Genomic DNA, 27,506 nt, shown 5'->3' on the forward strand with positions numbered 1-27,506 from the left:
CTTCTAAGCTAACAGCACTTACAAAGATGGACAGTTCTGGGCTTATCATCACTCATTCTTTTTTTTTTTTTTTTGTAAAAAGAAGAATCCCTGCTGCCCAAGTTTAAAGCATTTTCTGTTCAGTTTGCAATCTACTGTTTGCTGTTCTTCAATGGTTTGGGGTTTTATTTCATTTTAAGCAACAACACACACAGCAGGTTGTTTGGGTAAATCAGTTTTACATTATTTATATGAATAAAGGTGGTAAACAACCATGTCTCTAAACAGAACTCCATAAGCACTTGCAGTAGGAAAATCCTTTTTCAAACACATTCTCTGTGTCCCTTTTCCCATATGAAACAATATGTCAAAACACATGGCAGGGTTTCTGACATGAGGTGATGGGCATAAGCCATCAGCTCCAGGATCTCAACATCAGAACCAAGGATAGTTCTTCCATTTTCCCTTCTGTCCTTCATCCTGCCCAGAACCAGCTTCACCTATGTGTTTCTTTGATCTGACCTTCCACAAGACATCTCAAGGTCCAAAGTCAGTCCTGCACTTAGGCCACAAAAGCAAAATTAGAAATGATAATTCTGGGAGGAGCCACAAGTAACCATTTTCAAAGCCTGTCTTTCAGAAATGCAGCGAAGCTCAAGCCATAAATCAGCATTATTCCTTCACATGAGCCATCTATAGGCCAACATTTCAAATTCTAAAATGATTTGCCAGGATTGTTTGAGGAAATATCTCTAGAGAGACCAAATATGTAGATAGGTAGCAGGCCCAATAAATACACAGATTTTCTCACTTTAAAAAAATAGTATAACTGCTACATCATTCCTCCATAAGAGAAAAGCTTATGAACCACTTGGCTGACTTTCCATATTCCAAACTATAACCACCAACACATTTCAGTGCACCACACCTACAGCAGTCACGGCTGGGGGGAAAATGGGCTTTAATTAATGGTGGCCGCATGATTAAAACTGACCCACTAATTAAACACCTTCCTTCCATCACCTTTCCCTAAATAGCAGAACAGGTACAAAGTGGCCCTGAACAATCTTCTTTTGAGCTTTTGAACCTTTGGATTGTTATCTTTGCTCTGCAGTTAGAAAGCTCCAGGACACTTCCTGCTGCTGCTGCTGAAAGTGTAATTTACTCTATTTATACGACTTCTAGCAACACGCTCCAAAGCAGCACTGAGAGTCCATCACGCACGATTAATGGCACTTTCAGCTGCATTACTCAGCCATCCTGAAGTTGCCAAGAGAAGTGAGTTGCTGCCCATGTGTTCAGTGCTAAAATGACCCTCCTCTTGCCCCATGCTGGCACCACGAGAAGGTTTTCTCCCCTTAGCAAAAATAGCAAGCTCTGAGGGAGTCGACACAACTCAGACGTGTAAACAATCACTGTTAAAAGAAATTGATTTCAACCTACTGCTCAGGAAATGCAGTCCTGTGGTTCTGTGTCTAAAAGTGTCCAATGTGAGTGATGGAGCAAATAGGATATGCATCATCATTTGATCTCTGGGAGGCCTGGAGACACTGGCAATTGCACAGGCTACACAAAACACAGATTGCAGTGCAGATCCCCACACAGGGAAACACCACTGCAAAAATGTGTTTATAGACATGTTGTCTCTTTGTGGTGGGATCATCTCTCTTGCCTTTTTATTACACAAACACTGGCTCTAAGAAATGCACAGTAATAAATGGAAAGCAGGTCAAGAATGCAAAAATGAGAAAAAAATAAACTTTCTGTTTAGTGAAGCCATTTGGAAAAGGTGTTTATCTACCGTAACTCCCTACTCTAGATCAAGTACAGGACACTGGAAGCAGAAATAGCAGCTGGCAAGTCACTGAACAGTGTGGGAAATCATCACTGGGAATACAAACCAAGATGATTGCAGTGTAAAGACAAAGAGAGAATAATCAGCATGCAAACCCCCCTCACACACACCTTCCAGACAATCCTGCCTGTGTTTAAAAGCTTGGTGATGAGCACACACACAGTCACTGCACAAAGACTCAACATCTGCCAGGTAGGGAAGGGAGCCATATAATGCTCTTTATGCCATGACACTCAAAAATCTCATCTACTAAACAGTTTTGTACTGTAGCAACAGGTGAGCCAGGATTATCTGTAATTCTTTCCTTCATTTCCATAAAAATAAATTCAGATGCCAACTCGTGATGAGGTTTTCTTAAGTATCTGCCAATACATTAATTTTAATGGAGAAAAATGAAAGTTCTTAGGGTAGACACAAATTTGGTGGTGTTTACACTGCACATTGCTCTATATACACATAACCACTGATGATATAAATCAAACATTGCACTACCAGCACCAAAGACAACATATTTCAACTAAGGGCAAAAGAACCTCTGGATAAAAAAAAAAACCAAACAAAAAAAAACCAGAAAGCTGAATAAGTCCTGGGCTTCATCACTAGAGGGAGGCATGATCACATATTAAATTACTCTAATACACAGACAATTCTGAACACAATTATGAAACAAATAAAAGAGAAGACCATCAGCTAAATCTGGAAAAGATTTATGGAAAGGAGAAAATTAGGCTTGCTTCCTTAACAAGGTTTTTTTCCAAAAACTCAAAATCTTCTGCTGAGAACTTTCAAATCACTTGTAATAAAAGGTTTTAAAAATTTATCTTATTGCCTTCTTTTTAAGACAGAATAAGGTATGTGATAGAAGAAAGTCAAAATTATCAGTTTCAGAACTGACATACAGCATTGCTGTGTGAAAATGTTAGAATTTTAACAGCTTTACAGCCCATTTAACTTGAAATCAAAAAGTAATTTTAATCATGTTTTTATTTTTAAACTAAATTGGCACAATTATATCTAGATGAACAGGCACTACCAAAAAGCTGCTTTTTCAACAGACATTTCCCCTTGGCCATTAATAAATTTAGAAAAAGAATTCTCTGAGAGGCTGTGAAAAGGAACCTAAAAAAAAAATCCAAATCTGTAACTCAAACACTACCATCATTCTTTTATTTTATCATTTAATCAGTTGTGGGTTGAGGATTTGCTTGGTTTATTTTTAATATACATAATGTGGTTTTTATACATAATGTCTTTACATTGGTGAGGTATTTTTTTTTCTCCCCTGTAAACTTCACAGATAAAACCTCACAGCAATTTGGCTGGCTCACTCCTGGGAATTTACACTTCCTAACCATTTTACAAGCGACTAAACAGTTTCATTAACAGCAGCAGCACAGCCAATGTTTTTGCCACCCTGCTTGAATCCTGCCCATCATTAGGAAGGTGGAGCCCAGAATAGGATCATCACCTGCCTCAGGAGACACATCAGGAAATGTTGCCCACAATAAGCTTAATGTGCCCAGCCAGAGCTCAACATGGCACTGACTGCTTTGCATTCAGCATTTTCACACCAAAGGCAGAAACTCCCCACACTCCTGTTGCTCTGCCAAGGCAGCCACAAGCCTGCAATGCAAACAGTCCAGGGTCTTTTTGAAAGACAGAGGTATTGCTTTTAACAAGAATGGCTTTAACAGAGGGCTCCTAATGTGTGGAATTAAAGAGGGAAGGAAGCAAGATGTGCACTGAGGGTGAGAAGCACGGTCTAGCATGCTGTGGAACTGTGCTCAGAAAGGCTGTGGAACCAGTGCAGTCCGGAAAGTTTAACTCTGGTAAATTCATTTCCCCATTACACATTCACTCCCACAGGAGGGCAATGGTTTAAACACCCTCATGTTTCAAACACACATCTCACTCCATAAACAGACTGCTCCTCTCAAAGCCTGGCAGCACTTTGCCGCCAAAACTGCAAGCATCCTTTTCTTTCACCATCTCTACAACCTGGTCCTTTTAGCAGTCAAATAACAGTCCTCAAAGCTTCTACTCCCTTTCCCATACCCAGATGGATACTTGGCACATTTTGCTTTGTGACATTTCCTTTCCAGATGAAATGGTCTGGGGAAAGCAACTCACTTCCCCTTGCAAACACTGTAGCTCATAGCATAACGCTTGATTAACTCTTCACTGCATCACCCACAGTTACTCATCTTTTTCTTCCTGCAAGGACTTCAGTAAGCAGCCCTTTATCAACATGGGAAAGAGTAGAAGGTGGCACAGAAGGCTCCATGGAACATCAAGGAAATACATGGAGCTGATCTCTCAGTTTGCAGTCCTTTTTCCTTTCTCTGGGCTTTAACATAGTAGGGACTTGCTACCAGCATCCCCTCCTGGAGGCACTCACCTGTTCATGAAGGTGGAATTCTGCTCTTTCAGGGCAAGCTCCCTCTGCTGCAGGGCCACAATTTGCCTCGAGAGATCATCAGGTGTCCTACACAATTAAAACAAAATAAAAACTTTTAATGAATTATTGGCTGCAAATCTATATTCCACGCACAGCCATGGAACAGGTCTCACCAAAAGCAGACAAGGGGATTTCCTGGGGCCAAACCTGTTGCATTCCCTTAGAACAACACAGAGCTGCAACCTGTCCAGCTCACATAAAATCTAAAGCCAGTAAGAGCACAGTATTAGCAGTAAGAGGGTAAGAAAAGGAGGAAATAAATCAAAATGCAGACTGTATAATTCAACAACTCTGGCTACTGCTGAACACCCTCTGAGAGTGTAGATGTTCAGGTGCATCACAGGTGACTCAAAGCAGTATTCCCACAGAGTTACCAGCGTGCTGACATCAGAGTCCTTCACACACACGACTGCAGAGCCACAGGAGAAAAAAACAGAATCCCTCAGCTCTGGATAATACTTCAGATGTCACTGATAACCTTTTCTTGTCAAAGAGATCAGAGATTTCTACAGACCCGCTAGCAACTGCACAGCTGTCAGAAATGGGTTTATTTTTTCATCAAATCCAATGACAAATGCTTAAAGGTAATGGAATGGGATCAAGATAACTCCAGTCTGGCAGTTCCAGAGGCCACATCAACAGCCTCTGCAGGGGGAAACTGCTCTTTCACACACCTCTCTAAGTCATAAAAATAAAAATTTGTCTTGAGCCATCAGAAAGGTTTTTCCACCCTAAAACAGAAGCATCTCTATCACACTTCCCAAAGGAAAGGAAGGGGCATCCCGGTAGGAACTGGGAACATACATCCCCTTTGCTCCACCACGACCAAGGGGAAGAGTACCCAGACCTTGAAAGGGTGTTTCATAGGGAGCAAGTGGGAAGTTAGTTTTGCAGCAGTGAAATCTGCAGAAACACAATTTATCATGTGCCCCAAAAAGCAAGTCAAGGTTCTACTGCTGCTGGCACATGAAACTAGGCCTGGTCAGAGTCTACAGTATTGAAACACAGCACTGGAATGAGGCTGCTGCCACTCCAAAATCTCAACAGGGAGAAGCACCTTGGGTTTGATCATTGGATTCTGACTGGATCTAGGACTAGAGAAGCCCTTTCTCTGATGAAAATATTTTTCAGGCAATTACTCACATCAAAAAAAAAGGCATCACTTTTGCTCTTTAATCATCTGTCACTTCCAGTTGAGTGAAAATTAGTTAAACGCTGAGTTGGTGCGATACGATTCAATTTTGGCAACCCCAGCTGAAAGATTCCTGCATTTCACTTCCAGAATTACAAACCTTTATCCTTCCTCAGCAGAAAATTTTGAAGCCTCTAACACCACTTGTGTTACATCCAAGTCTTAACAGTCAATATACAGTTAAACAGATGGAAATGTTCTCCCATCAGACAACAGAGGCACAGATTGCAGCAAAGGAATCACTCGGGACAGGACATCACACTCACTAGCCAAGGGAATTATGAGAAAAAACCAAGACACAACCTGGAGATGGCTTGGCTAAAACATCTGAAAATAAAATTCTGTTAGCAGACACAAGCCAATTTAAGCCAACATGGACCTGGATTTTCAAATGTGTTGCAGCATCAAATAACATTTCAAAGTTTTGTAGCTGAGCCTGAAGGGATCCTTAACTTGAGCAGCTCTTTACTGAGGGCTACCAATGGCTGGGCATCAGAGGGAACACCAGGGAAATGGACTGGGCACACTGAAGTCTGTTTGGCAAAATGAAGCTGTAAGCAGACACAATGATTTTCACAGGAAAAATCTCTGTGCAATGTAATGCCAAGTCAACAAGGCTCTGAAAAATGCAGTTCTAAGCTTCTAATAAATCACCCAATTACAGCAGATGTATCATAAGCATTGTTAGTATCAGGCAGCTCTCTGGTCATGTTTAGTGCCAGCCCCCAACACCAGTGTATGGTCCTTGCATCAATGAAATAATTTCACAGATTCTTTAGATTCTTTTTTTTTTTTTTAATGTACAAAAAAAAAGTGTATCTGCCTTGATTTTTTTTCTCTTTTTTTTTTTTTCCAGAAATTCATACCATAATCTATTAGGAATGAGATCAGGAACTGAAATTAATCCACTAGTAAAATGAGAGAGTACTATAAAAGCCACAGATTTCTAGTAATGACAGCTCCTGACCGATTTCCAATAAAAAACAATCATCCTCATCTGTTCAGCCATTCAAACCAACAATCAGCTTCCAATCTCAGTTCCAGCAATTGGCAGCTTTAGGTTTACACTTAGTTCTGGACAATGTTTTATTGGCATTAAATAGCTTTTATTATTTTCTTTCTTTCTAAGTGGAGCAGCGTAGATATGTAACAGAAAACAAAGCCCATGGATAATAATCTCCTGTAAAGAAAAGTTCATTTTCTGTAACACTAAATCATATCAGGTGATCAGAGCCACAGACACCTTTGCATGCACTCTGCTGTCCTAATTGAGAGGTTTCAAAGCCTGGTTCCAAGGTTCCTGATTCCAACCCTATCCTGAGCATCAGCAGTTTGGCAAAAGACAAATTTCCAGAGGAACAACGCTGCATTCACAATAAAATTAAATCAAAGCTTTCAATTTGAAGAGAATTGGTCAAGTCCCAAAGCACTGCAAACAGCAACCAGCTGTAACCAGCCCTTTCATTGCACGAGTTTCTGCAAACAATGCCATGCAAAGAGAGAAATCTGCCAGCATCCCAACACACAGCAACATGTTCTGGCCTTGAGAGCCTTGGCTGATGTCTTATAGTTTTTGCTAAGCTCTGTCCATTCCCTATGGAACAGTTCATATCAAAACCAGCATTGGAAAGCCAAGGAATCTGCTTTAAGAGGTTCTTTGTGACAACACAGCTTTCCAACACTACTGGAATCACCATGGCTTGTTGAGGGAGGTTTGAAACCCTGTCCTAACCCAAAGAGAGCCAGAAATCCCTTTCTGAAAAAAGCTAATCAGTGCCACTATGTTTGCTCTGCAAACCTGCAGGCAGCTTCCTTCCCCAGGGAGTAACCACCAAAAACTCCACACCTCGGGTGCACCATGCAAAAACCTGTAAAGGGACCAGAACAGTCCATTTCAGAGCAGTGTGTTATCAAAACTGATTCACTGCTTTGTAATCATAAAGTGCACATGAACAAATGATAAAGGAGCTTCCAAAATGCAGGAGCAAATCACTGCCTTCAGTTCCTTTCTCCAGGCTAAGGCACAAGGAGGTAAAAGCTAGAAATGTTCTTCCTCTGTCCCACCTTCCCATCCTGAGACTGCCCCCCCACCCCTTCCTTAAACAAAATTCATAAAAACAAATACTTAAAATTTAAGTCTAATTTGGACGAGGTTTTCTTTTGCCCTAAATGAGCATATTAGTCCAGCAGTTAACAGCACAGTAAGGCAGTAGGGGGACAAAGCTGCTGGTAAGCAAAGCTCTTTGCCTTCCTTTGAAGCACAGATAATTTGAAAAGGAGCAATTTAAGAATGATAAAAACATAAAATCATCCAAATGAAGTGAAAAATTAACTTAATGGGATGTCCAACCAAGTCATACAATGCCCTTTAATGCCCACTGTCACACTTTTTAAACTTTTGAGGAAAACAGCTTATGCTATTTTTTAATGTCTTTTTTAATGCACACAGCTGACATTTCTCAGGATTTGGAGGAAGGCTCTGTTCTTAGTTAAGGATCTATTACCATTTCAGTATAAACTCTGACAGTTACACACTGAGAATTAGCTGTCGAAGTAACATTAAACCAAGACTCTCTAAGTAGATGAAAATGTTAAAGAAAAAAATTTTTAATTTATAATTTATCAGAATGTCAACTTCTTATTGCTTCTATAAAATGTTTCAAAATGCACAGCAAAGGAAGAGTTTTGATCATAGCTAGAGATCAGACATTAAATTTTAAGTATGGAAGTGCAAGACAAAAGTAAAACTAAAGAGAAAAACAGGCATTTCATCAAATATGTTTGGAGGACCGAGTTCTTCACTGCTTTTTGTTAAATTAAATTTGATTCAAACTACCAATCTAATGCCACATTTATAATACTAAATTACTCAGAATTACTTATTTTTGGAAGTCTGCTGAATTAATATTTCTCTTCACAGATTTAGCTCAGTATGAATACACAATGACAGGTTTGGTTGTCTCAACTAAGTCATATTAAATTGAAATGGAACATTACCAGAATTTTGGCACATTATTTTTAGTTTTACACTTAAACATAATTAACTGACAAAACCAGAGACCAACGTTCTTATTAAAGTATTTGTCAAGAAAATAAGGCACAGAAAGGGAGTCCACATCTGCTTAATTCTTCTATTGAAAACAATTTCCAGGTGGTTTTTTTTGGCTTTGAGTTGTTGTTTGTTTTGGGGTTTTTTTAAGGTAATCTCCCAGAAGTATAAAATATTTATTTGGTTCCTGTTTTTTTTTTTTTTGTATTATGTACAAGGTAATGTAATAAGATTCTGAAATTCTTCTCTCCACAAGAAGATCCTTTTCTACTTTTATAAAAATAATTTAATCTTCTTTCTAGGCAGGAAAACAACAGCATCTGAAGAACAAACAGTACAATAACATGACAACAAGAGATTTCTGGAAAGGCAGTTTAGTTGTTTTAAATATTTCTGTATGATTAGCAAGGCCATGGAATGCCTGTAACAGCCTCTTCCTGTATATTTGAGGCAAGTCTCAAACATCCTCTTCATGTATTTGATCTCCTCAACTGCTTTAACTCCTCTATCTCTGGTTTAAGGACTCCTGTCTATCGCTGAAGCTTCACCGAGTCCAAAAGCAGCTCAGCTCCTGGAAGGACTTGCCCTGCAAGAAAGTTCAGCAAATATCAATAATCACAACAGCTCATGCAGACTTCTGGGCTACAGCACAGAGTCCTTACGTTTCATTTGCTCATAATAACTCCATGTCTGTTACGAGAAAGCTACAAACTGCTTAATTTCCCTTTCTCCTCTAAATATGCATTGCCTCCTTGGGAGGTCTCCTTAGCTCCTCTTCACCAGACTAGAGGAAATTATTACCACTAAAATCTGGTGTCAAGACCTGGAAATTCTGAGAGTTGTCTTTCACAACAGCACTTCTCCTGCAGAAAAGCCCCTTCAAACTCCAGTCCAGGCAGTTACTCCTGTCTGTTCATATCTCCATGTCTACATCCTCCCTTCCTATTCCTGACCCATTAACTAATGCACATGGTCTGGAATCTCCTACACACATTAGTCAAAAAAAAAAAAAAAATACTCTATGTTTCCAGGTAATTAGGACAAATTTAGTGCTTTGTAGTGCTTTGATTAAATGTTTTGAATAGCAGTCACAAACCTTTACTCATTCAAATGAAGGTGCTAAGAGCTGTCAAACCCACAAAACTAAGGTATACCTGAGACTGTTTCTCCAACAAAGTGGCTGCTTAATATTTTATGTACAAAGTAAATGGAGGAAATCTGAAGTGCAAGTGAAAGCAATAAGCAATCTCAGCCTCCAAGGTTCCCCTCATTAGAGAACTCTTATTTGTGTACAGATGGAATCAACAAATCCAATTATTCTTTACCAAAGCAAATGTCCCCATTAACCACTTGAAGCAGAAGAACAACTTATTTGTAAGAAAACATTTGAAGTGTTTATAAGTGTCTTGACAATTCTAAAGACAATTGATATGTCTCTTTTGAAGCAATTGCAAAATTAGCAATTAATCCAATCAAGCCATAATTTGAAGAGGGGAGGGAAAAAAAGGAAGATTAGATTCCAGTTAATAACTTCTTTGAATTTTAATGAAGAAAGCTTTTTTCCTCCCAAAGTTTATAACAACACATTATTCAAGTTTCATTTCTACTTTAAAGATAAAGGTAAGGGCTCAACAAGATAAAATTAATCTTACTTTGGAAAAAAAATTAACCATTGGGCAAACATTTCAACTGTCCAAACTTCTTTCTCATCCTTACCACTGCTCTAAGAGCAGGCACAGAACAATCCAGAGAAATGTGCCAGGTAACACACATTGCACAGTGGAATGGAACCTCAGCACTGAAAGGCTTTCAGAGACCTCAAGCAGAGGGAATGTGCACAGCAGCACCAAAACTGCTGATCTGGAAGATAAACATACTCAGCTTTGGAGTTTACTACTGTATGCTCAATCACATGACATAATTCAAAGCTTTTGGAGGTCATGGTGAAACAAAAATTTCAGAGTCATCAAGAGACCTTCATAAAATGAGACCATTCATAAGGCAGCAATAAGGCATTTAACATACATGAGAGACAAAGGGAGGGTATCTACAAAGCTGTGAAATATTTTTTGTCCTATATTTTTCCTATACAAGAAAATAAAGAGTTCTTAAGGTCTTAAACCCAATAGATTAGACACTGAAGAGAAAGAAAAAACAACAAAATTCTAAAGCAACTTTCAGGTATTCACCAGCAGTAGCACAGAAGTATTGAATTGGAAATCATCAAAAGGGATTTTAAAAATGGCTGTTACTGCTCTCATCCTAACAGAGATATCAGCACAATCTTCACAATTAGAGAAGCAAATATATTTTCTCAATTCACAATTAAGTGAATGTAATTATATATTAATGATGATGTTGAAAGGAAATTATTGTAGCACACAATTTCATACCTATTGCCCTTAAGACTTCAAGCACAAAATGTAAACACAGTTAATAATGTAATGTTTCATTTTACTGCAGCAGAAGAAAAGACATTTTAAGTGGTTTTCCTAATCACAAACCTTATCTGAGAAAAAACAACAGCTGAAAGGAAAAATAAAGCCATAAAATTAGTAAAATCTCCTTTTAGGGAGTTATAAGTAGAGTTGCTTTTCCTATAGTTTCTATTTGTCACTGGAGTTGGAACAATTATTTTGGCAACCCGAGGTTGGGCTGAGAGGACGGTGTGAACAAGGGAGCCAAGAGACTTCATGAGGAAGGTGAAGGCAAATCAAACTAACCTAAAGAACAGAATGTCAGCAGAACACCACTTATGTATTCTAAGTGTGGGTTAGAATCCTTAGATTTTCAAAGTATTTTGATAGTTGTAAAGAGCAATAAACAAAAAATTAATATCTGAAAACCAGACTGAAATACAAAGATATGTTCATTGGAAACAAACTCCAAACAGGCAGATGTTGTATCTTTCAACAGTGGGTCATTAGAAACCCTGAAAACAATTACAGGCCAATTACCAGGATTATACAGAACTGGGAAAGAACCCTGACAAGTAAAAAAATCAATTTTACCAAACCTCTACTGGTTTCATTCTGCAAAGTCACTCTCAAGACATTTGAAGAGAGACCTATACCAGCCTAGAAACAGACATCATCAGCTTCTTCTCAACGAGGGAGGAGTGGGACACAGGAACAAGATATAAAATCTTCCAAAACCTAAAAACAAATGTAATTTGCATGTATCCAACATGCCCTTCTGGCATAACTTCTACCCCTATGGAAATTACCCACAGAGAGACATCATTTTTGCAGATAGCGAGGGCTCCTGCCTGACAGGAGAGCTCCTGCTGCAGCCAAGGCTGGCTACTGACAATTTATGTACATTTGACTATTTTACAGATTGCACTGAATTTATGGTCTTGTTCTTTTGACACCTGTCTGAGATAATCCTTGCAGAATATTAATTGACCAAGTCCTTGCATTGTTTTCAACATCTTTATTGATCCCGTTGTTTACACAGACTCTTTATCAGCTGAAAATATAAGCCAGTAGTAACACAAAGCCCCAAACCTTGAGCAGGAGGAAATAATAATAATGGCTGAAGACAGGTCCTTGGGAGAGTCTAGACAATATTTTCAACTGCTTTTATATAAAGTGATTTGACATCCTATCTATTATTTACTTCTGATTACAATCACACATTCAATTTCATTCCAGGAACGGCCACTTTAAACTGCAACTTTAAGCTACAGTAAAAGTTATTTTAAATGTTTGGGGTTTTTTTAATATAAATACAATAACAGTTGCACATAAATTTATGGTAACAATTTTAGAAAGAATGAAAAACATACTGACTATATGTTCAGCTAGAATTCTAAGTTATTCTTTCACCTAGAAAATTGAGGTTAAGCCTGTTGCTTTAATTAAAAACTACCCAAATTCAGTAAAAGATTATGTCTCACCTCTGCCAGAAGTAGAACATAAAACATCCAAGCTCCAGCAAATGCGAGAGGTTAAAAGCCTTACTGAAGTATAGAAAATACAGCTGGAAAATGATTATATTTATCATGAAAATCAATAGCAGAACAACAAAATTAGACAAGGCTAAGGAAAATGCTTGTGCTGTTAGCCACCATGGGGGATTTGTATTAAGATGGTAAAAAGGCATCAGCTGCCACTGAAGCTGTTTGTGGTAGTTAAATCAAGTGCATGAAACATCTGGGGTAGCACTAGACATTCATTGAATCCAAACCAAAGCAAGGCCTGAATTTTAGAAACTGAGGCACAAAGACAAAGCAATATCATTATGGACACCCAAAAATCTCTAGTTCAATGTAGAAAAATGAAACCTCACACTGATTTAACAGGTGATTAAAGCTACCAGTCATAAGCACTGTCTCCTAAATATTTTGTTTCCTAACTGCTAAAGTCAAATATCAATATTCAACACCATTTTTACAAGCCATACTAATCAGTTAATCCTAAAACACGAGTTTAAATCTCAGCTTTTTGCCTTGTGTTTAGCTACCACATCATTTCCCATCGAGTTCATTTCCCATGAAGAGAATGTTGCTCAATTCCTGGTTTTAACAAATCCAGGAGCACGTGAGCTCACTGTGCAGAACCCCACCTTTGGCTCAGGCCTCCCCACTTAAGGAAGCACATTTCCCACTCAGCTGTCCACGGGTTTCATCCAGGAAAACAAATTACACACGTCCCCAGACACATGTAAATAAAGCGAAGACATTTCAGATTTACAGCGCTGTCTTCAAACCCTCTCCCCCAGCTCAGGGAGGATTAAAAAGGACTTCAAAGAAGCCTGAGTTCCAATTAAAACACTGTGACCACCCCGGGGACGCAAAAATATTCTTCTGATTAGTGAGATGCACTCTTTGAACTGTTTGGCTAAAAAAAGCTTTCAGAACTTTAAACAAATGCAGTAATTCTCTCACATACTTTACTTTTTTTTTTTGAAAGTTTCTAAAAATTTAATATTCAAAGTGAAGGACAAATAACATTTAAAATGGAAAGTTTAATGGAAGACCATTAGCACATCAGCTCTAGGCATCACTAACATGAGATATAGCAAGACCTGAGTGCTGCAGTCCCAGTACAAAGCAGACAACTCAAGCTGTCAGAACATAAGAACCCAGAGTGCCCCGTTGCTGCAGAGGTGGTGGCACCCCTGTGTTATATCTCAGCAGCCCTCAGAACCACTCTCCCTGAAAGGCAGAGCACATCAATCCCACCTCATTTTGAAATCCTGCTTTGTTTCCTAACATACAAAGCTCCCAAGCCACATATACAAAGTGCCTCACATCCAAGTTTTTGACACACGGTGATAGTATAACAGTTACCCCAGACTTAGCAATTAGCACAGATTTAAATAAAAAGCCCTTACTCTGCTTGCTGTAAAGAAAATCAAAAGAAAGAAACCAACATTCTCCATCCCCTCAGACTCTCACCCCAAAACCAGAGCTGAATTACATAGTCCAAAAGTTTTAACATCAAGAACAATGATGCTAAGAACAAATGCTGGGAAAATAACTGAGGCTTGGAGCATGCCAAAGCAGTTGGGAGCTAAGTGGGTATAATAAACCTGCCTGTGAAAGCCAAACCCCAATCACCCTCATCCACAAGGAATGAATAATTCATGGCAGAAGGATACAGAAGCAGACTAAGACTTGTTCACTGAAAGTGGAACTGCTCAAGTGTAATTGCACGTCAGATGTAAACAGTGGCATTTTAACAATTACTTTTCTCCTTTTGCCAGCTTGCTCCCAAAACCCTCACTCAGCTCAGGTACCTGCATCCAGCACAGGGATCAGAGCAGCCAAAAGCAATTGTGGCTTTCCCTGTGTCTGCCATGGCTCCTGGGACTGGGATTCAGAAAAGGACTGCACTGGTGTCCCAAGCACTTGGACAGCATCTCGGCTTGCTGCTATCATCCAGCTTTGAACACTTGCACTGCCTGAAGCTGCTGGAGGAGGCACTAGTAAGATTAGATGATAAACGCTGGCAAAGTTTGAAATGTATCCACAAAAGAGAAAGCTCCTATTCTCTCTGCTAAAAGAAACAAACACCTTTTTTTCACGACACTTTCACATCCTTCCTTTCATTCACATTTACCTTCAAGATCTTGCTTCATCAGGCTGTATGATACAGGACTACCCACAAACCCGTTACTTTTACAGCAAATGGATGCTACAGAACCAACCAGGCAAGAACAAAAGAATTAAACAGCTTTCCCAAAGTCTTCAAAAATCCACCCTCCTGGAGATCTCCTCCTGACTTCTCTGGGATCTTCAGCTTCCAGATTCTGCTTGCTGCTGGTGTGATGCAGCTTTGTACAACAGCTCCACCATTGAGGAGAAGGTGCATCAGATATTCCCAACTCCTCAGATTTCAATGAAACTTGATTGGGAAGATACTGCAAGGGAGTCCTATTTATATAGCAAGTATTATGTACCTGAGATGCTAAATCTGTCTTTGGACAACATTTTCAGAAAGCACAAATGAAAGCTGCAGCCATTAAATCACAAAATAATTTTTAAGTTGCTGGTGCAGACCTCCCTGAGTCAGCTGCTTTCCTCCAAAGCTTTTCTGAATTCTCAGGTTTTCATGTTACATCACCAAGAAAACTTTTAATTTACTTCAACCATTCTGGTTTATAACCTGAACACACGTCAGCTAAAAATATTCTCAAATCTTAGCTCAACCTCCTTCCTCTGCTGAGCCACAGCTTCTCTCATAGCTCTCCCCACTTCAGAAGCCCAAAGAAATAGTGCCAGAGATCCACATTTCTTGTAGAACTTGATACCACCACTGTGTTTAGTACTAAACCTGTGCAAAGACAGGATTAAAATGAAAGCACAAAGGCATATGGAAAACAAGTCCCTCTGTACTTGAAAGCAACTTTGCAAATGCAAATGCTTACAGAACACTTGGCCACATGCTGAGCATTTACTCTTTGCAGAGCCCCGTATCAAGGCCAGGATTTCTTCTCTCTCCTTCTGCCAAAACCTTTTTTCTACCACATTTACTAGATTCTTTTAACAAGAAGAAAAAATCTGCACACAGCACATGACAGCGAGAAGACACTGTTAAAAATTCTGTAACTAATGCTTAAACAGGCAAAGAGCTTTTCATAAGTCTGTGTAAGAGGATGACTGGCTGAAAAATAAAAAAGTCACACCTTCAAGTTGCACCTTTCATGTAAGGAGAACTCTTCAACCAGTGCCAGACACATCCTGCACTGGCACACCTTTTCCCAGAAAGGACTGGCAAAATCCTGAAGGGATGGGCACAATTACTGTACTGAGAGATTCAAATATATCCTACAAAGAAACCTTTTTGCTGCAAACCCAGGGAGCTATATAAACAACCCCAATTTCCATGTGCACATTCACCAGAGTCTGTCAAACTATCCATTTTTTAGCAGGTTTAAAACAAACACTCCAATATACAGCTCCTCGGGAAGGAGAAACCAGAGCTGCCTATTGATTAGGTGTCAGGGCTACCTCAGGAAAGAGAGAAAAAGCATAACAGTGGAAACAAAAGCTGCCCACTACATCCTCCCTTCAGAAAACACAAAGGCTTTAAATACATGAAACCAGCTCAACTGTGTAGTTACCCTCTGAAAGGCTGTCAATTACCTAAATTGGGCTGTGTGGCAGCGAAGAATAAAAATGAGACAGGGTCAAAACAGCTCTAGAATTGGGAGGGGAGAGGGTATATTTCAAAAGAGGGGGAGTTTTCATTCTCGCCTGCCTTCCTTCTCCCTCACTCTCCAGCAATCACCATGGCCCAAAGAGACAGCAGAGGAAGATTTCATTAATAAATTTGTTTCAACTTTCTTTTCAATGGCGCTAAGAATGTATGCAAATCCATTCATAATTAGGTTTAAAAATTCCATTTCATGGGATAATCAGACTTCAAAAAACTCAATTTTAGTTTTAATCAGATTTTAACAAGGATATTAAGTCCATTTCGTTCAGAAGAAGGAGAAACGGTGAATTTAACACAAAATGTATTCAAGCTTAGCCCTGGGAGATAATTAAATAAAATTAATTTGGCAAGGGTTGTCTGTAAATGGAAACGCTCCAGACAGCAGAGCAGGTTCCTGAAGGAAACAAAAGCAGTTCATTACTGTACAAACAGATACAAAGCTTATTGTTCAGACAGAAGAGAAATCCACAACAGCAGGACAACCTGAGCCCTTGAGCTGCCTCTGACAAACACAGCAGTGTGAGGAGGAGGAGAAGGTGGTTATTTCCTTCTTCTTTCAGCTAAGTCCCCACTCCCCCGGCACAGCAAGGAGGGAAAATGCAGGGGACAGCATATACAAACCTAACAATTCCAAATTACTAAGCACAGAAAATTATAAGAAACAACCTAGTGAGAGACAGCTCCTTTAAACTATAAAAAGCCACATACAAACTTGAAGCTGTCAGCAAGATTCTTGCCAGATATGGTTCCATCAAATTCCATGTAATGATTTAGTCACACCATAGAACTGAATCCCAACTTAATACCAAAAGCATCCCATTCTCCCTAACAGAAACCACAGATGATACAGATGCTAAAACTTTGGCAACTGCCCTTCTGATGCTTGTATTCTGTAGGGCCAAATATTTATTTTGTAGCCCTTACAACCTTAGACACAAAAGTGCAGTTCTTTAAACACTGTATATGAGATGTCTCTGACAATTATTAACATCACAGGGGTACCAGAGTATGAAAGTCACTTCTGGTAAACACACAACAGTGCTGTAGACTCAAATATTCTGGTTTAGGTTTTCATGACCCATATTAATTAAAGGTTTACCTAAGCTTTCCTCCAACATTGGACACTTTTAAGGTTCAGCTGGACCCAGTGCTGGGCCATCTTGTCCAGACCAGGCTTTTTTCAGGAAAGGCTGAACCTCAAGGTTCCTTCCAACCTGATATTCAACAAATCTGTGAAAATCTGCTGACCTGGACACACCACAACTGAAAAGAACATAATACAAAAACCAGACAGATATTTCTGGAAAAGAAAAAGCTATTTGAACTACCTAACTACAGTCAAATGACATTGAGAAAGAGCATGTTTATCTTTAGCAGCTGTCACAAGCCATCCAGGCAGGAACATGTGCATTTCCAAGACCTATGTCTATTCCATTAGAAAAAAACTATTTCAGAGCATTTTTTCACTCTTCCTCTCTACCAGACTTGCAAATATATCACTTATTACAAAGTGCCAATTGCATTTCCCCTTGCCAGGTACTTGCAGACAGGTGAGCCAAAAGGTGTGGTGTGACCTTGAAGTGTGGGCCAGCTCTCCAGAAGGCAAGTGATGCCTTTGCCAAAGTCACACTGGAAACCATCAAGCCTAAATGAAAGGCTTGTCACAAAATAGGCTTGATGCCATCAACCTTGGCTGCTGCATTTGCAGAAAACCACCTGAAGCCACAGAGCTTTATCTCTGGGAATACAAAGAGCACCAAGTCAAATGTCATTTGCAAACCCAGTAGCAAAACTGAGTACAAAAAACTCATAACTAGGTTAAAGCATCTTCTCCTAATGGAGCCAAGAGCAGAGCTGTGAAGTATTCCCAAAAGCTGGCCCAGATGAATAGCTGACTTCTCTAACTGAGGATGCAGATACTGAACATATTCACAGTCAAAGCCAGATACCTCATTTCTGCCTTCCTTAGAAAAGTTAGCAGGATTTCAAGCCATCACTGAAGAACTTGATGTGTATCACAGCAAGAGGATGACTGTTTCATTAAAACATAAAATAAATCAACTTGGTCAGCAGGGAATAACTCAAGTAAATCCAGAATTTCATATTTCTTCCTATCCAAAAGATTTATCTTCCCTTTTACTACACTGCTCATATCAGAGTGTCTCTGGAAGACAGTTTAAACAAGTAATAAGAATTCAAAAGCAATTACAACAAGAACAACTTGTGCCAGAAAATGGTTCTTGCAATAGCTGCCCATTACTCCCTGCAGAGATACAGAAATTGTTAACTCTGCTGACAAGAGAGTTGAGAATAATGCAGAGAAAGGGAGTGAGTAAGGATTGAGTCCAAGATGTACTAAAAAAGCAGAGAAGAGATGCTCAAAATGTGAATCAATACATTTCTAGAAAAGACAAAACTCTGCCTGTGTGGGAAGGTTAGGCTCTGTGACAGAACTGTTTCTGCTTATATAGAAAGAGGCAACAAAAGTTGAGAGCAGCTTCACTGCTGCAGAGGTTTCTACCACACTGTTCAAAATGGATCAGGCTCTTACAAGAACACCATTCTGCAGGACATGACTTCATTAGAAAAAAAATCATTTTGCTGCAAGGTGATGACCAAAATACGTGCAGAACATCTATTTGAAAAAATAAGCTTTGCCAATGCACTCCTAGAATTTTACATCAGTGCAAGGGAGGGAGAGAAGGTCCCATGCACCTCCACCTCTTACCTGCCTTGGCTAAGTGGGAGAGTTGGCATGTTTTATCTCCTTTCTGCTGAGCAGGCCTGGCTCCATTTCCTACAAGCTGCTCTACCTGCAGTGAGAACTGCATTTGAAAGCAGGAGCCCTGAGCTCTTACTCAGGTATGCAGGTCAGCAGTTTGCAAACAACCCCCAAGCACTGATTCTGGGTGTTCACTAAACACAGGGACCCACTCAACCCCCAACACATCCCATCTTTGCTTCCAAAATGGGAATCTTTGCAATTATCCCAGCCCCAGTGCTCTTGCGAGCCCAATGCAGTGCTTGTTCTCACACACGTAGCTCACTTCAGGCCGTGGGTTTTGTAGGTTAAGACAAAAAACACTTCTCGTTCTGTCCCAAACAAAAAAATGCATCATTTATAGAAACAGCAACAATTTAGGAAGCTCACTTCTAATACCTTACAACTTTGTTGAATATTGTTTCAAATAAGAAAGGTTATAGCTGAAAGCAAAACATTTTTCTATTTACTCTATGCACATAACACATAATGGCTCCAAACAGCAAGAAATCTTTATGATTATTTAAAATTCATACTGATGAGAGTTAACAAACTTTCTAAATAAAAATCTGCTTCAGGTCTTGCATGTTACTTTGGATTTCTCTATCTAGCTCAAGATAGCACTGACACTGACCAGAAATGGATGAGTAAATAATCCAATCCACCATGCTAATTTCCATGCTATGAGTTATTTTAAAATAACAAACAACACTTACATAATCACAGCTAGTTCAAGAGAACCTTGAGGCACTTATCACATTAATCTTTTAACTCACTAACATTTCAAGTTCACTATGCCCTTTAAGAAATGTTTGAAAATATTGTGCTGTGCTTTTGCTGCTCCAACCCACATGAATTTTTCTCTCTCCAAGCAATGCATGGACAAAGGTACATTTGCAAGAATACTCCCTTTTAAAAAGTAGCTTGTGAGGGAAGAGAATATAATCCAGGTAAAGATAAGCTTTCATCAAAAATATTCACTAGGAATGCAGTCCCAAGGGAGGACAGATTGGAGCTTCAGGACAAAGCTTACATAACATATTCACAGGGCACATAAGCAAGCTTGTCAGAGCAGAAGCACTTTAACAATGCTAAAAAACTGAAGTACTGTAATATTCATACATTTCCAATTTCCTCCTGCCCAAGTTGATGTTGCTATGTTGGCTGTTAGATACAATTAAAACTGAAAATTAGACCTTTCCTGGCCAACCCAGCACAGAGCTCCTCACTGCACTAATGACAAACCACGGACAGATGATTAAAGCAGCCCCTTCCCAGCTCCCTCAGAAGCAGGAATCCATGCTCTAGGCACTGATGAGGTTAAGCACTAACCAGGAGTGAGTCACTCTCAAAACACCATCAAGATAACCTGCACCAAAAACACTCAGAAAAGCTTCTCCAATGATACAAATCATATTTTGGCCTTATCAGCACTGACAGATAAGCTCTTCTTAATAGCTCAGTGCATTTTTCAGCAAACTGTTTATTTCTCAACATGACCAAAGGTCAGCTGCTCTCACACTTTGTGTCCCTGTCCACAATTTTGTTCTGCATGGGCAGAAAAATGGACACAATCTGCTTTTACTCATTAAACCCCACTCCCCATTCCCCACCTCCATTTTTCAGAACCCTGGTATTAAATAAAGCCTGCAATTCCAAACTGAAATGTACTGTCCCTTCTTCCTATTCTTGAGTACATCCCCTCGTTTACAGATTGGCACATACACATTCAAATGAAAGTAGGACCTGAAAAGAATCTTCTCTAGTTTAGGTCCTGTCTAGTCCTTTGCTATTGTAACTCATCTCTTCCATAACCCTGTGGAGCAGTGATTTGGATACCTCTGACTCCACTGGAAGCTTCATTCAAAACTTTAGTCTTTCTAAAAGTAACAACACCCTCATAATTGCATTCATGGCAGGGTTACAGCAATTTGATTTAAATCCAGTGCAAGTCTAAAGCATAGATGGTCCCTTTTCTCACCAGTATGGATCCCCCTTCCTTCTCCTCCCTTCTATCCATTAATTTCCTGGCAGCAATTACATCTCCCACCAGACTCTGCCAGAGGCTGTTCCATTCCACATTCAGTGGAATGGCTCCTAGGTTCCTTCCAGCAGCCACTTTCTGCATCCCCCACTATCTTCCTCCACACTGGGTGACCAGAACTCTGAGAAGCATCGCCCAAGCCCCTTGAACACTGTCACCTCCATGGCAATTTTTCTCCTGGTGCATCCCCTGTGTGAGAATGAACAGTCATTTTAACAAGCACACAGCCCTTCTGGTCCTTTCTACTGCATGTGTTACATTTTTTAAAAGAAGTTTGCATTCAGCTCCCAATTCCATGGAGCATTATGCTTTGTTTCATTGAATTTTGTCCCATTTCTGCACTCTAATCCTCAGGGTCATTCAGTTCCGCATACCCAGCTTTTGTGTATTTATGAATCCTCTGAGCTTGGCATCATTAGCCAAGTTTTATCAGCACACACCAAATTTTTGCACCAAAACCATTAATAGAATACTAAATAAAGCAGATCCTAAGGCTAATCTTTGAGGAATTCCACTTATCCTTGCATTTTCCTTTCAATAATACTGAATCTATCCCTGCTTAAACAATTCTTATACATTCTACAATTCTTCTATTAATTTCCATCTTATCCTCCATGGTTTATATTATCCCAAGTGGTTCCTGTTTCAGTGAAGTTCAAAGAAATAAGATTTATGATTTATTGTGATGTATTTGATAAGATAATCAATTCTCTAGGCAAAGAAAGCTGTTACATCAGTCTGGCACAATCCATTTTGGTATTCCTTGATCCAATGAAGAAGGGAGATTCCTTGCCCTGTAGTTAAAGGCCATGCCCAGGAGCACAGGGGAGCAGCAGACAAGAGTTTCAATCCTTACTGAAACATTTTTTTTTGCTTCTGTTCAAAAAAGGCCTCTGCATTTAGAGAAGAGCTTTGAAAAAGACATTGCTACGCTAAAACAAAATCATCCCCAATATGAATGTATGGGATGTGCATTTTTGTTTAAAAGTTTCCCTGCAAAAGCAAAACTTCGGGGGTAAGTGAGGGATAATGCACTGCACATCTAAAAGAGATGGGAGGCAGGGCACATCAACAGCCCCAGCTTAAAATTTAGAGCTGAAATACTGAAGGATGCTAAAATGGAAATGGAAAGGTAAAATTAAAACTGAGCTGGAGATTATAGTGGTTATTGGGTTTTTGGAAACGATCAAATGATAGGCTGCATAAAAATCAAGCACAAGCATTTGAGCTGTCTGACAGGAGCAAACCATCCCCTTGCTGATTAGTCTCTGCTATTTAAATGATAATTTCACTTTAAGGCAAACAGGGCTGCCTAATGCAATGAAAGTGGCTCTTTAGAAGTGTCTGTATTTTTGAAAGCTTCTCCTTCACAGCAGAGTGAGCAGCAAAGTTGGAGCCATTTACACATAACATGGGTCACTACATACTCCAAAGAGCCAAGCAACTTCTACCCAACTGTTTTCCAACAGTGTCAAACAATACTGGCAGGAAATGCAGCAGCAGCTCAAAATTTAGTGTCTGGCTGGTGAGCCCCCCATGGCAAATGAAACACCTGCTATGGAGCAGACAACACCAGCACACATTGCTAAATTACTCTCCACATAGTTCTTGGACACAAACTACTGAAGTTCCTCAAATCATCCTTCACCAAAAATGGACAGTGTGCTAAGCTATTGCTTAACAGCTTTTTCTGTCTCCAGAATGTCAGATCTGTGATCCTGGGAAGACAATCTCTTGAACTGCTCCCAGAGCTTTGAAATGCAAAGCAAGGACAGATATATTTTTGATCTGAGCTTGCTTACTTCTCACTCTGATTATCTGATTATACATTACAGCCTTGCTCTGCCTCAATGTCAGGTGCTCATCCATTTTATTTCTATCTCTCCTTTAGCCTCCAGAGTTATTACTCTGATATATTCAAATGGAAATAAAAGCATTAATGGCAAAGGAGAAAGAACACTAATATTTTTAAACATCAGAGATAAGTACAGCATTCTTTGGAGAAAATTAGTATCAGATAGGAAAGTCTGGCAGGAAGTTTTGCCCAGCTTTTCAGTGAAGAACTGTAAAACACAGACCTACAACACTTAAAAATATATATGAAATGTGGTTGCTTTATTAAAACTAAGTGGATAAACCCCAAGAGAATGGGAGAAAACTAAACTCTGGTTAAAGCACAGATTTGACATCGCACTTCCAAGCATAACATTTAAATGCATTTAGCTCCCAACACCCAAAGATGGACTGAAGTCTCCCAAAACTGCATCTGACTGCTCTGAAGCCTGGAGCTTCAGAATTTGAGATTACAAAGGAGCATTTTCTCCCCACCAGGCACAATAAGTGTTCTGTCATGGAAAGCTAAAACCTAAGGCAGCGTGGAAAGTGAAGAATAATGTACATTTTAAAACAAGAGAACAGAATAATGAAAAACAGAAAAGCTTAGAGCAATACTCCAGCATGTTCTACATGTCACATTCAACAGGTGACAGCTTCCTCCGAGACTTCTCTATGTAAAAACTGGTGGTTTCAGCACATGCACAATTGGTGTAAGACAAGCTCAAGTAGCTTTCTCTTTAAACTTGTACCTCACCCTAAAGCCAAAGACGCCCTTTGGAACTCTTCAGGCACTTCCCCTTCATGAAGCTGCTAAACGCTGCTGAGGCAGTGCTTTCATCTTTCACACATGCTAAGTCCTACAAATCCTGAGCACGTAGCCTTTATTTCTATATAAACACAATGATTACCCTCATCATCCCTTCCACATCCCCTGCCCTGCTTTGGAACAGCATAACTATTTATGCACCAACACAGGAGACCTGATGAGGGAACAGAGCAGGAATGGGATCGCTGTTTCCCATTCCAGACTGCTTTTTTGCTCTGCAAGGACACCTCTTTCACTGCAGAATTCACAGAACCAGAAGGTGCCAGGGAGGAACAGAATGTTTTAAGACAGACATTGGAGTCAGAAGCCCCAGGTGAGACAGGAATAGCAGAACTGCTCTAAACTGGGACTAACTCATTGTGGCAGAACAATGCAAGGGAAATTCACTCAATAATAATCCCTGTGCAGAAGCCAGGAGAAAGCCCTATTCTGAGGGATTTGGGGGAATATTAGCAACCTGCACACATGAGCCCTCTTCAGAGAGTGAATTCTTTAGCATTTCCCAAACCTTCACCTTCAGTAGAAAGCAAAAAAGTAACAGCAAAATGCATTACTGTGCCTGTACAGGACAATAGCAGATAATCCGTCCATGAGGTAAGCTGAGACCTCATAACCATAAAAGTTTCTCTAACAAGCACAGTGCTCTTTGGTTGTTATTTTGGGTTTTGGTGCTTGTTTGTGGTGGTTTTTAATTACTTGTTCCCCCTCTGCAGCATTTATTTCCCTACTGGGAACCCTGGGAATTCCCACTGTGAGGAGACAGTTTGTTTTACACTGGGAATCTTGTAAACAGCAGTCATGCAAATTTCAGTCTGTTCACAGATCATAAATTATAACTATTTATGAAAAACTAAGACATAGAACATGAAGATTCAATATCCTCATACTATGCTAATCCTAATTTTCTCCTCCAATTAAGGACACAGTTCTAAAGTTGGCTCCACCAGTGGCCAACCCAGACAAACCAAACTTCTCACCCTCCAACAAAGAAATTAGCACTGTAGTTCGGGTCAGTGGTACACTTACAGGGGGTAGCCAGCACCAAATGCTTTTAATTAGACTGATTTCTTACTTGGTGACAAAAGACCACAGGGCTACAATAGGCTATCCCATAAAAATATTTGCTCCACTATGGAATGATCATGCCAGAATTATGGCAACAATAACCCCTAGTCTTGTCTTGATTGGCTGCAGTTAATTAAGATTCCAGAGTAACATGAGTAATTCAAATTATTTCAACATGCATTACTTTGTATATCTGTCAACAGATTTTTTTTTTAAAACCAGTAACCACTTAGTCATAATGGACATTCAGAGAAAGACAAATTACTACCTTGTGAGAAAGGAAAAGATTATGAGTTTCATTCACTACTGCAAAGATATTCAATGCCTTGGATGGAAGAGTTCACAGTAACTAAGCATAGTTAATCAAGATTCAAAAAGGAAAGTAGAGAACTCAAATATTCTCCTTTTTCTTCTATTCACTGAAAAAAAGAGCTCTAATCCACCACTAAATGCAGAATCAAGAAATCTGATTCCCCTTTCCCTCTCTCTCCTCCCTTCCCCCTGCTCTAAAAGCAGAATGTGCATAGAAGGACTTCCCGTACTGAGTGTAGCACCTGGGTAATTATGAATTACAACTGTGCAAACCACTGTACTAAATAGAGATGCTTGCCACTTAATTAAACCCTTTCTTAGAGAGGAAATGCATACACATTCACACTATCTCCTCTCTTAATTGGTCTCAGACACTGCAGGAAGTTAGTCCCCAAGATTTGTCAGCCAGCCAGCCCACAGATGTTTCCAAAAGAAAACCAGGTCAGCATTCCCAGGTTCACTTCTTTGGCTCGAGGCAACAGGTCAGCAGATCAGTGTCTGCTGTCTGCAGCTGGCAGCTCCACCAAGGGAAAATGGTTCCTCAGCACTGGCCCAAAATCCTGCCACACTGCACTTCCCTTGGCAGGCCTGGCCTGGCCAGTGAGCTCCCCAGACAGCCACAGCAGCTCCAGGAGATCTCACTGCTGCAGCCACCTGCACTCACCCCGGAGGGCTCTGTGGGCACTCCCCAGAGCCAGACTCAGTGAACCCCAAGTGTCTCTGGGTCAGCCTCACACCATCAGCACAGGGGACCAAGACCTACCTAACCCCAGAACCAGAGTGGGATGTGACTCAGAACACCCAAGCCCATGACCAGAGTCTCTGAGCTCCAAACAAGAGTCCAAGCACTCACCTCCACATCAGCTCCACCTCTAATTTCCACACTGTATTCCACAGCCCTTCAGAAAAGGACAGCTAAGATCCTTACTGTGGAAAAAACTGAAATTATTCTGAAAAGCTGTATGAACAAAATCTTTTGGTTTTTCCTACACATGAACACCAAGCCTGAGCTGACAGTACGACCTGCAACAGAAAACAATGCTCCAAAAAGGAAAGACTGACTTAAATAGGCCATGATCAATATATTTGATCAGCAATATAAAATAACTCTGCTGTGTATACAAAGATCTTTGAGCCCAGCAGGTGAATCTGTAAAAACTTTATACTCATTATTGCCATTAGAAAAACATGAAGCAAAATAAGAAACAAATAAAAACAAGCCCTGTATCACACATTACTATTTATTACCTCAAGAAAGAAAAAAAGCTTGGATTAAAACTCCTCAAAGCTGTTGTTTGTGGCCCACCTGGCAGTCTTCACTCACTTGTATGACTCTTCAGCCAAAATCCAACCTTTCAAAACTTGCACTCTTCTGTCACTTATGGAATAACACAAAGACAATTTTAGCATTAAACCTTGTCAGCTGCTATCAATGGCTATCAGTACCTTCAGTATCTGAGTTACTGCCTCAGCTTTAACAAATACCTGATGCACATCTTTTTCCATCATTCAGTACTCCAGGGTATATCTATTTAAGGATAGCAAATTGCTTGCTAAATTCATTAGAGGACAAAAACAATATCAACCAAACACAGACAAACAGCAGCAAAAAAGGCTTATTTAGATTAATAGCTCACAGAACAGCACCCTCATTTTTTACTTGGGCATCCTCTACATGCTGCAGAAGGGAAATGCAGAACAATAACAGTGCTGTACTGAGAATGCAATTCTAAGGCTTGGGGTGGGGAGAAAAGAACCAGGCTGTGAAGAACTCCTATTAAACAAGACAAAATTAAGAATACATGGTGTAAACATGAAGTTTACAAAGTCAGCTAGAAAAACAGTGTTTCATATTCCATCAGAGAAATCTGCACAAACAATTTTCATACCAAAATACAGCCCAGAGTACTGGGCAAGGAGACGGTGACTCCATGCAGGAGAGTTTAAAAGTTCTGCCGGCAGCAATTACGAGCTTTCCTGAGAGCAGCCGCCCCTTCCCAAGGCTGATGGATTCACACCGGGCTGGATCCCAGGCTGGAGCGATCCTGTTCCTTCTCCTCTCCTGCAGGACAGCGGGCGCCATCTCGTGGGAGTTCTGAGCTTTGTCACCCAAATAAAGCCGCTGCTGTCACCTAAAACCTCCCCCGAGTAGTTTTCTGTTAAAACAGATTAACTGTTTAATGGCAGTAGAGGAACTTTCTGGAAAATGTCTCTAAGCTAACAGTCCAATGCTGAAAAAACAACCAAGTGTGTCACGATTAACATGGTTTGTCCGTGAAGATGGTCAACCAGTGAAGATGGTCAATAACTCAATTACTCAAATACTGGATTTTGAAGAAATAGAAACCACATCAGCACATCCTGGAGAGACAGAGTAGTAGAAGCTTGTTTTCTCAACACAACCCTTTCCTAATAAAAGTCCTAAAAAAGCCATGTATAAATATCCTTCTATAGGACGGTGC

The 27,506-nt window shown here is 39.9% G+C and overlaps 1 protein-coding gene across 4 annotated transcripts in view; it reads right to left on the reverse strand.

Annotated features, from left to right (window-relative positions):
• The window catches only part of MAD1L1 (mitotic arrest deficient 1 like 1), a 346,899-nt gene that overhangs the window by 307,133 nt on the left and 12,260 nt on the right, over positions 1-27,506 (reverse strand). For 3 of the 4 annotated variants that reach the window (XM_072935811.1, XM_002195648.6, XM_012577890.5), the window contains exon 10: positions 4,233-4,319. The exons of the other annotated variant lie outside the window; for it this stretch is intronic. In XM_072935811.1, coding sequence (XP_072791912.1) covers positions 4,233-4,319 — 87 coding nt within the window. The remainder of the gene's footprint in view (positions 1-4,232; positions 4,320-27,506) is intronic. 4 annotated transcript variants of the gene reach the window in all.

The sequence above is a fragment of the Taeniopygia guttata genome, chromosome 14, assembly GCF_048771995.1.
Source record: "Taeniopygia guttata chromosome 14, bTaeGut7.mat, whole genome shotgun sequence".
Classification (NCBI taxonomy): Eukaryota; Metazoa; Chordata; class Aves; order Passeriformes; family Estrildidae; genus Taeniopygia; species Taeniopygia guttata.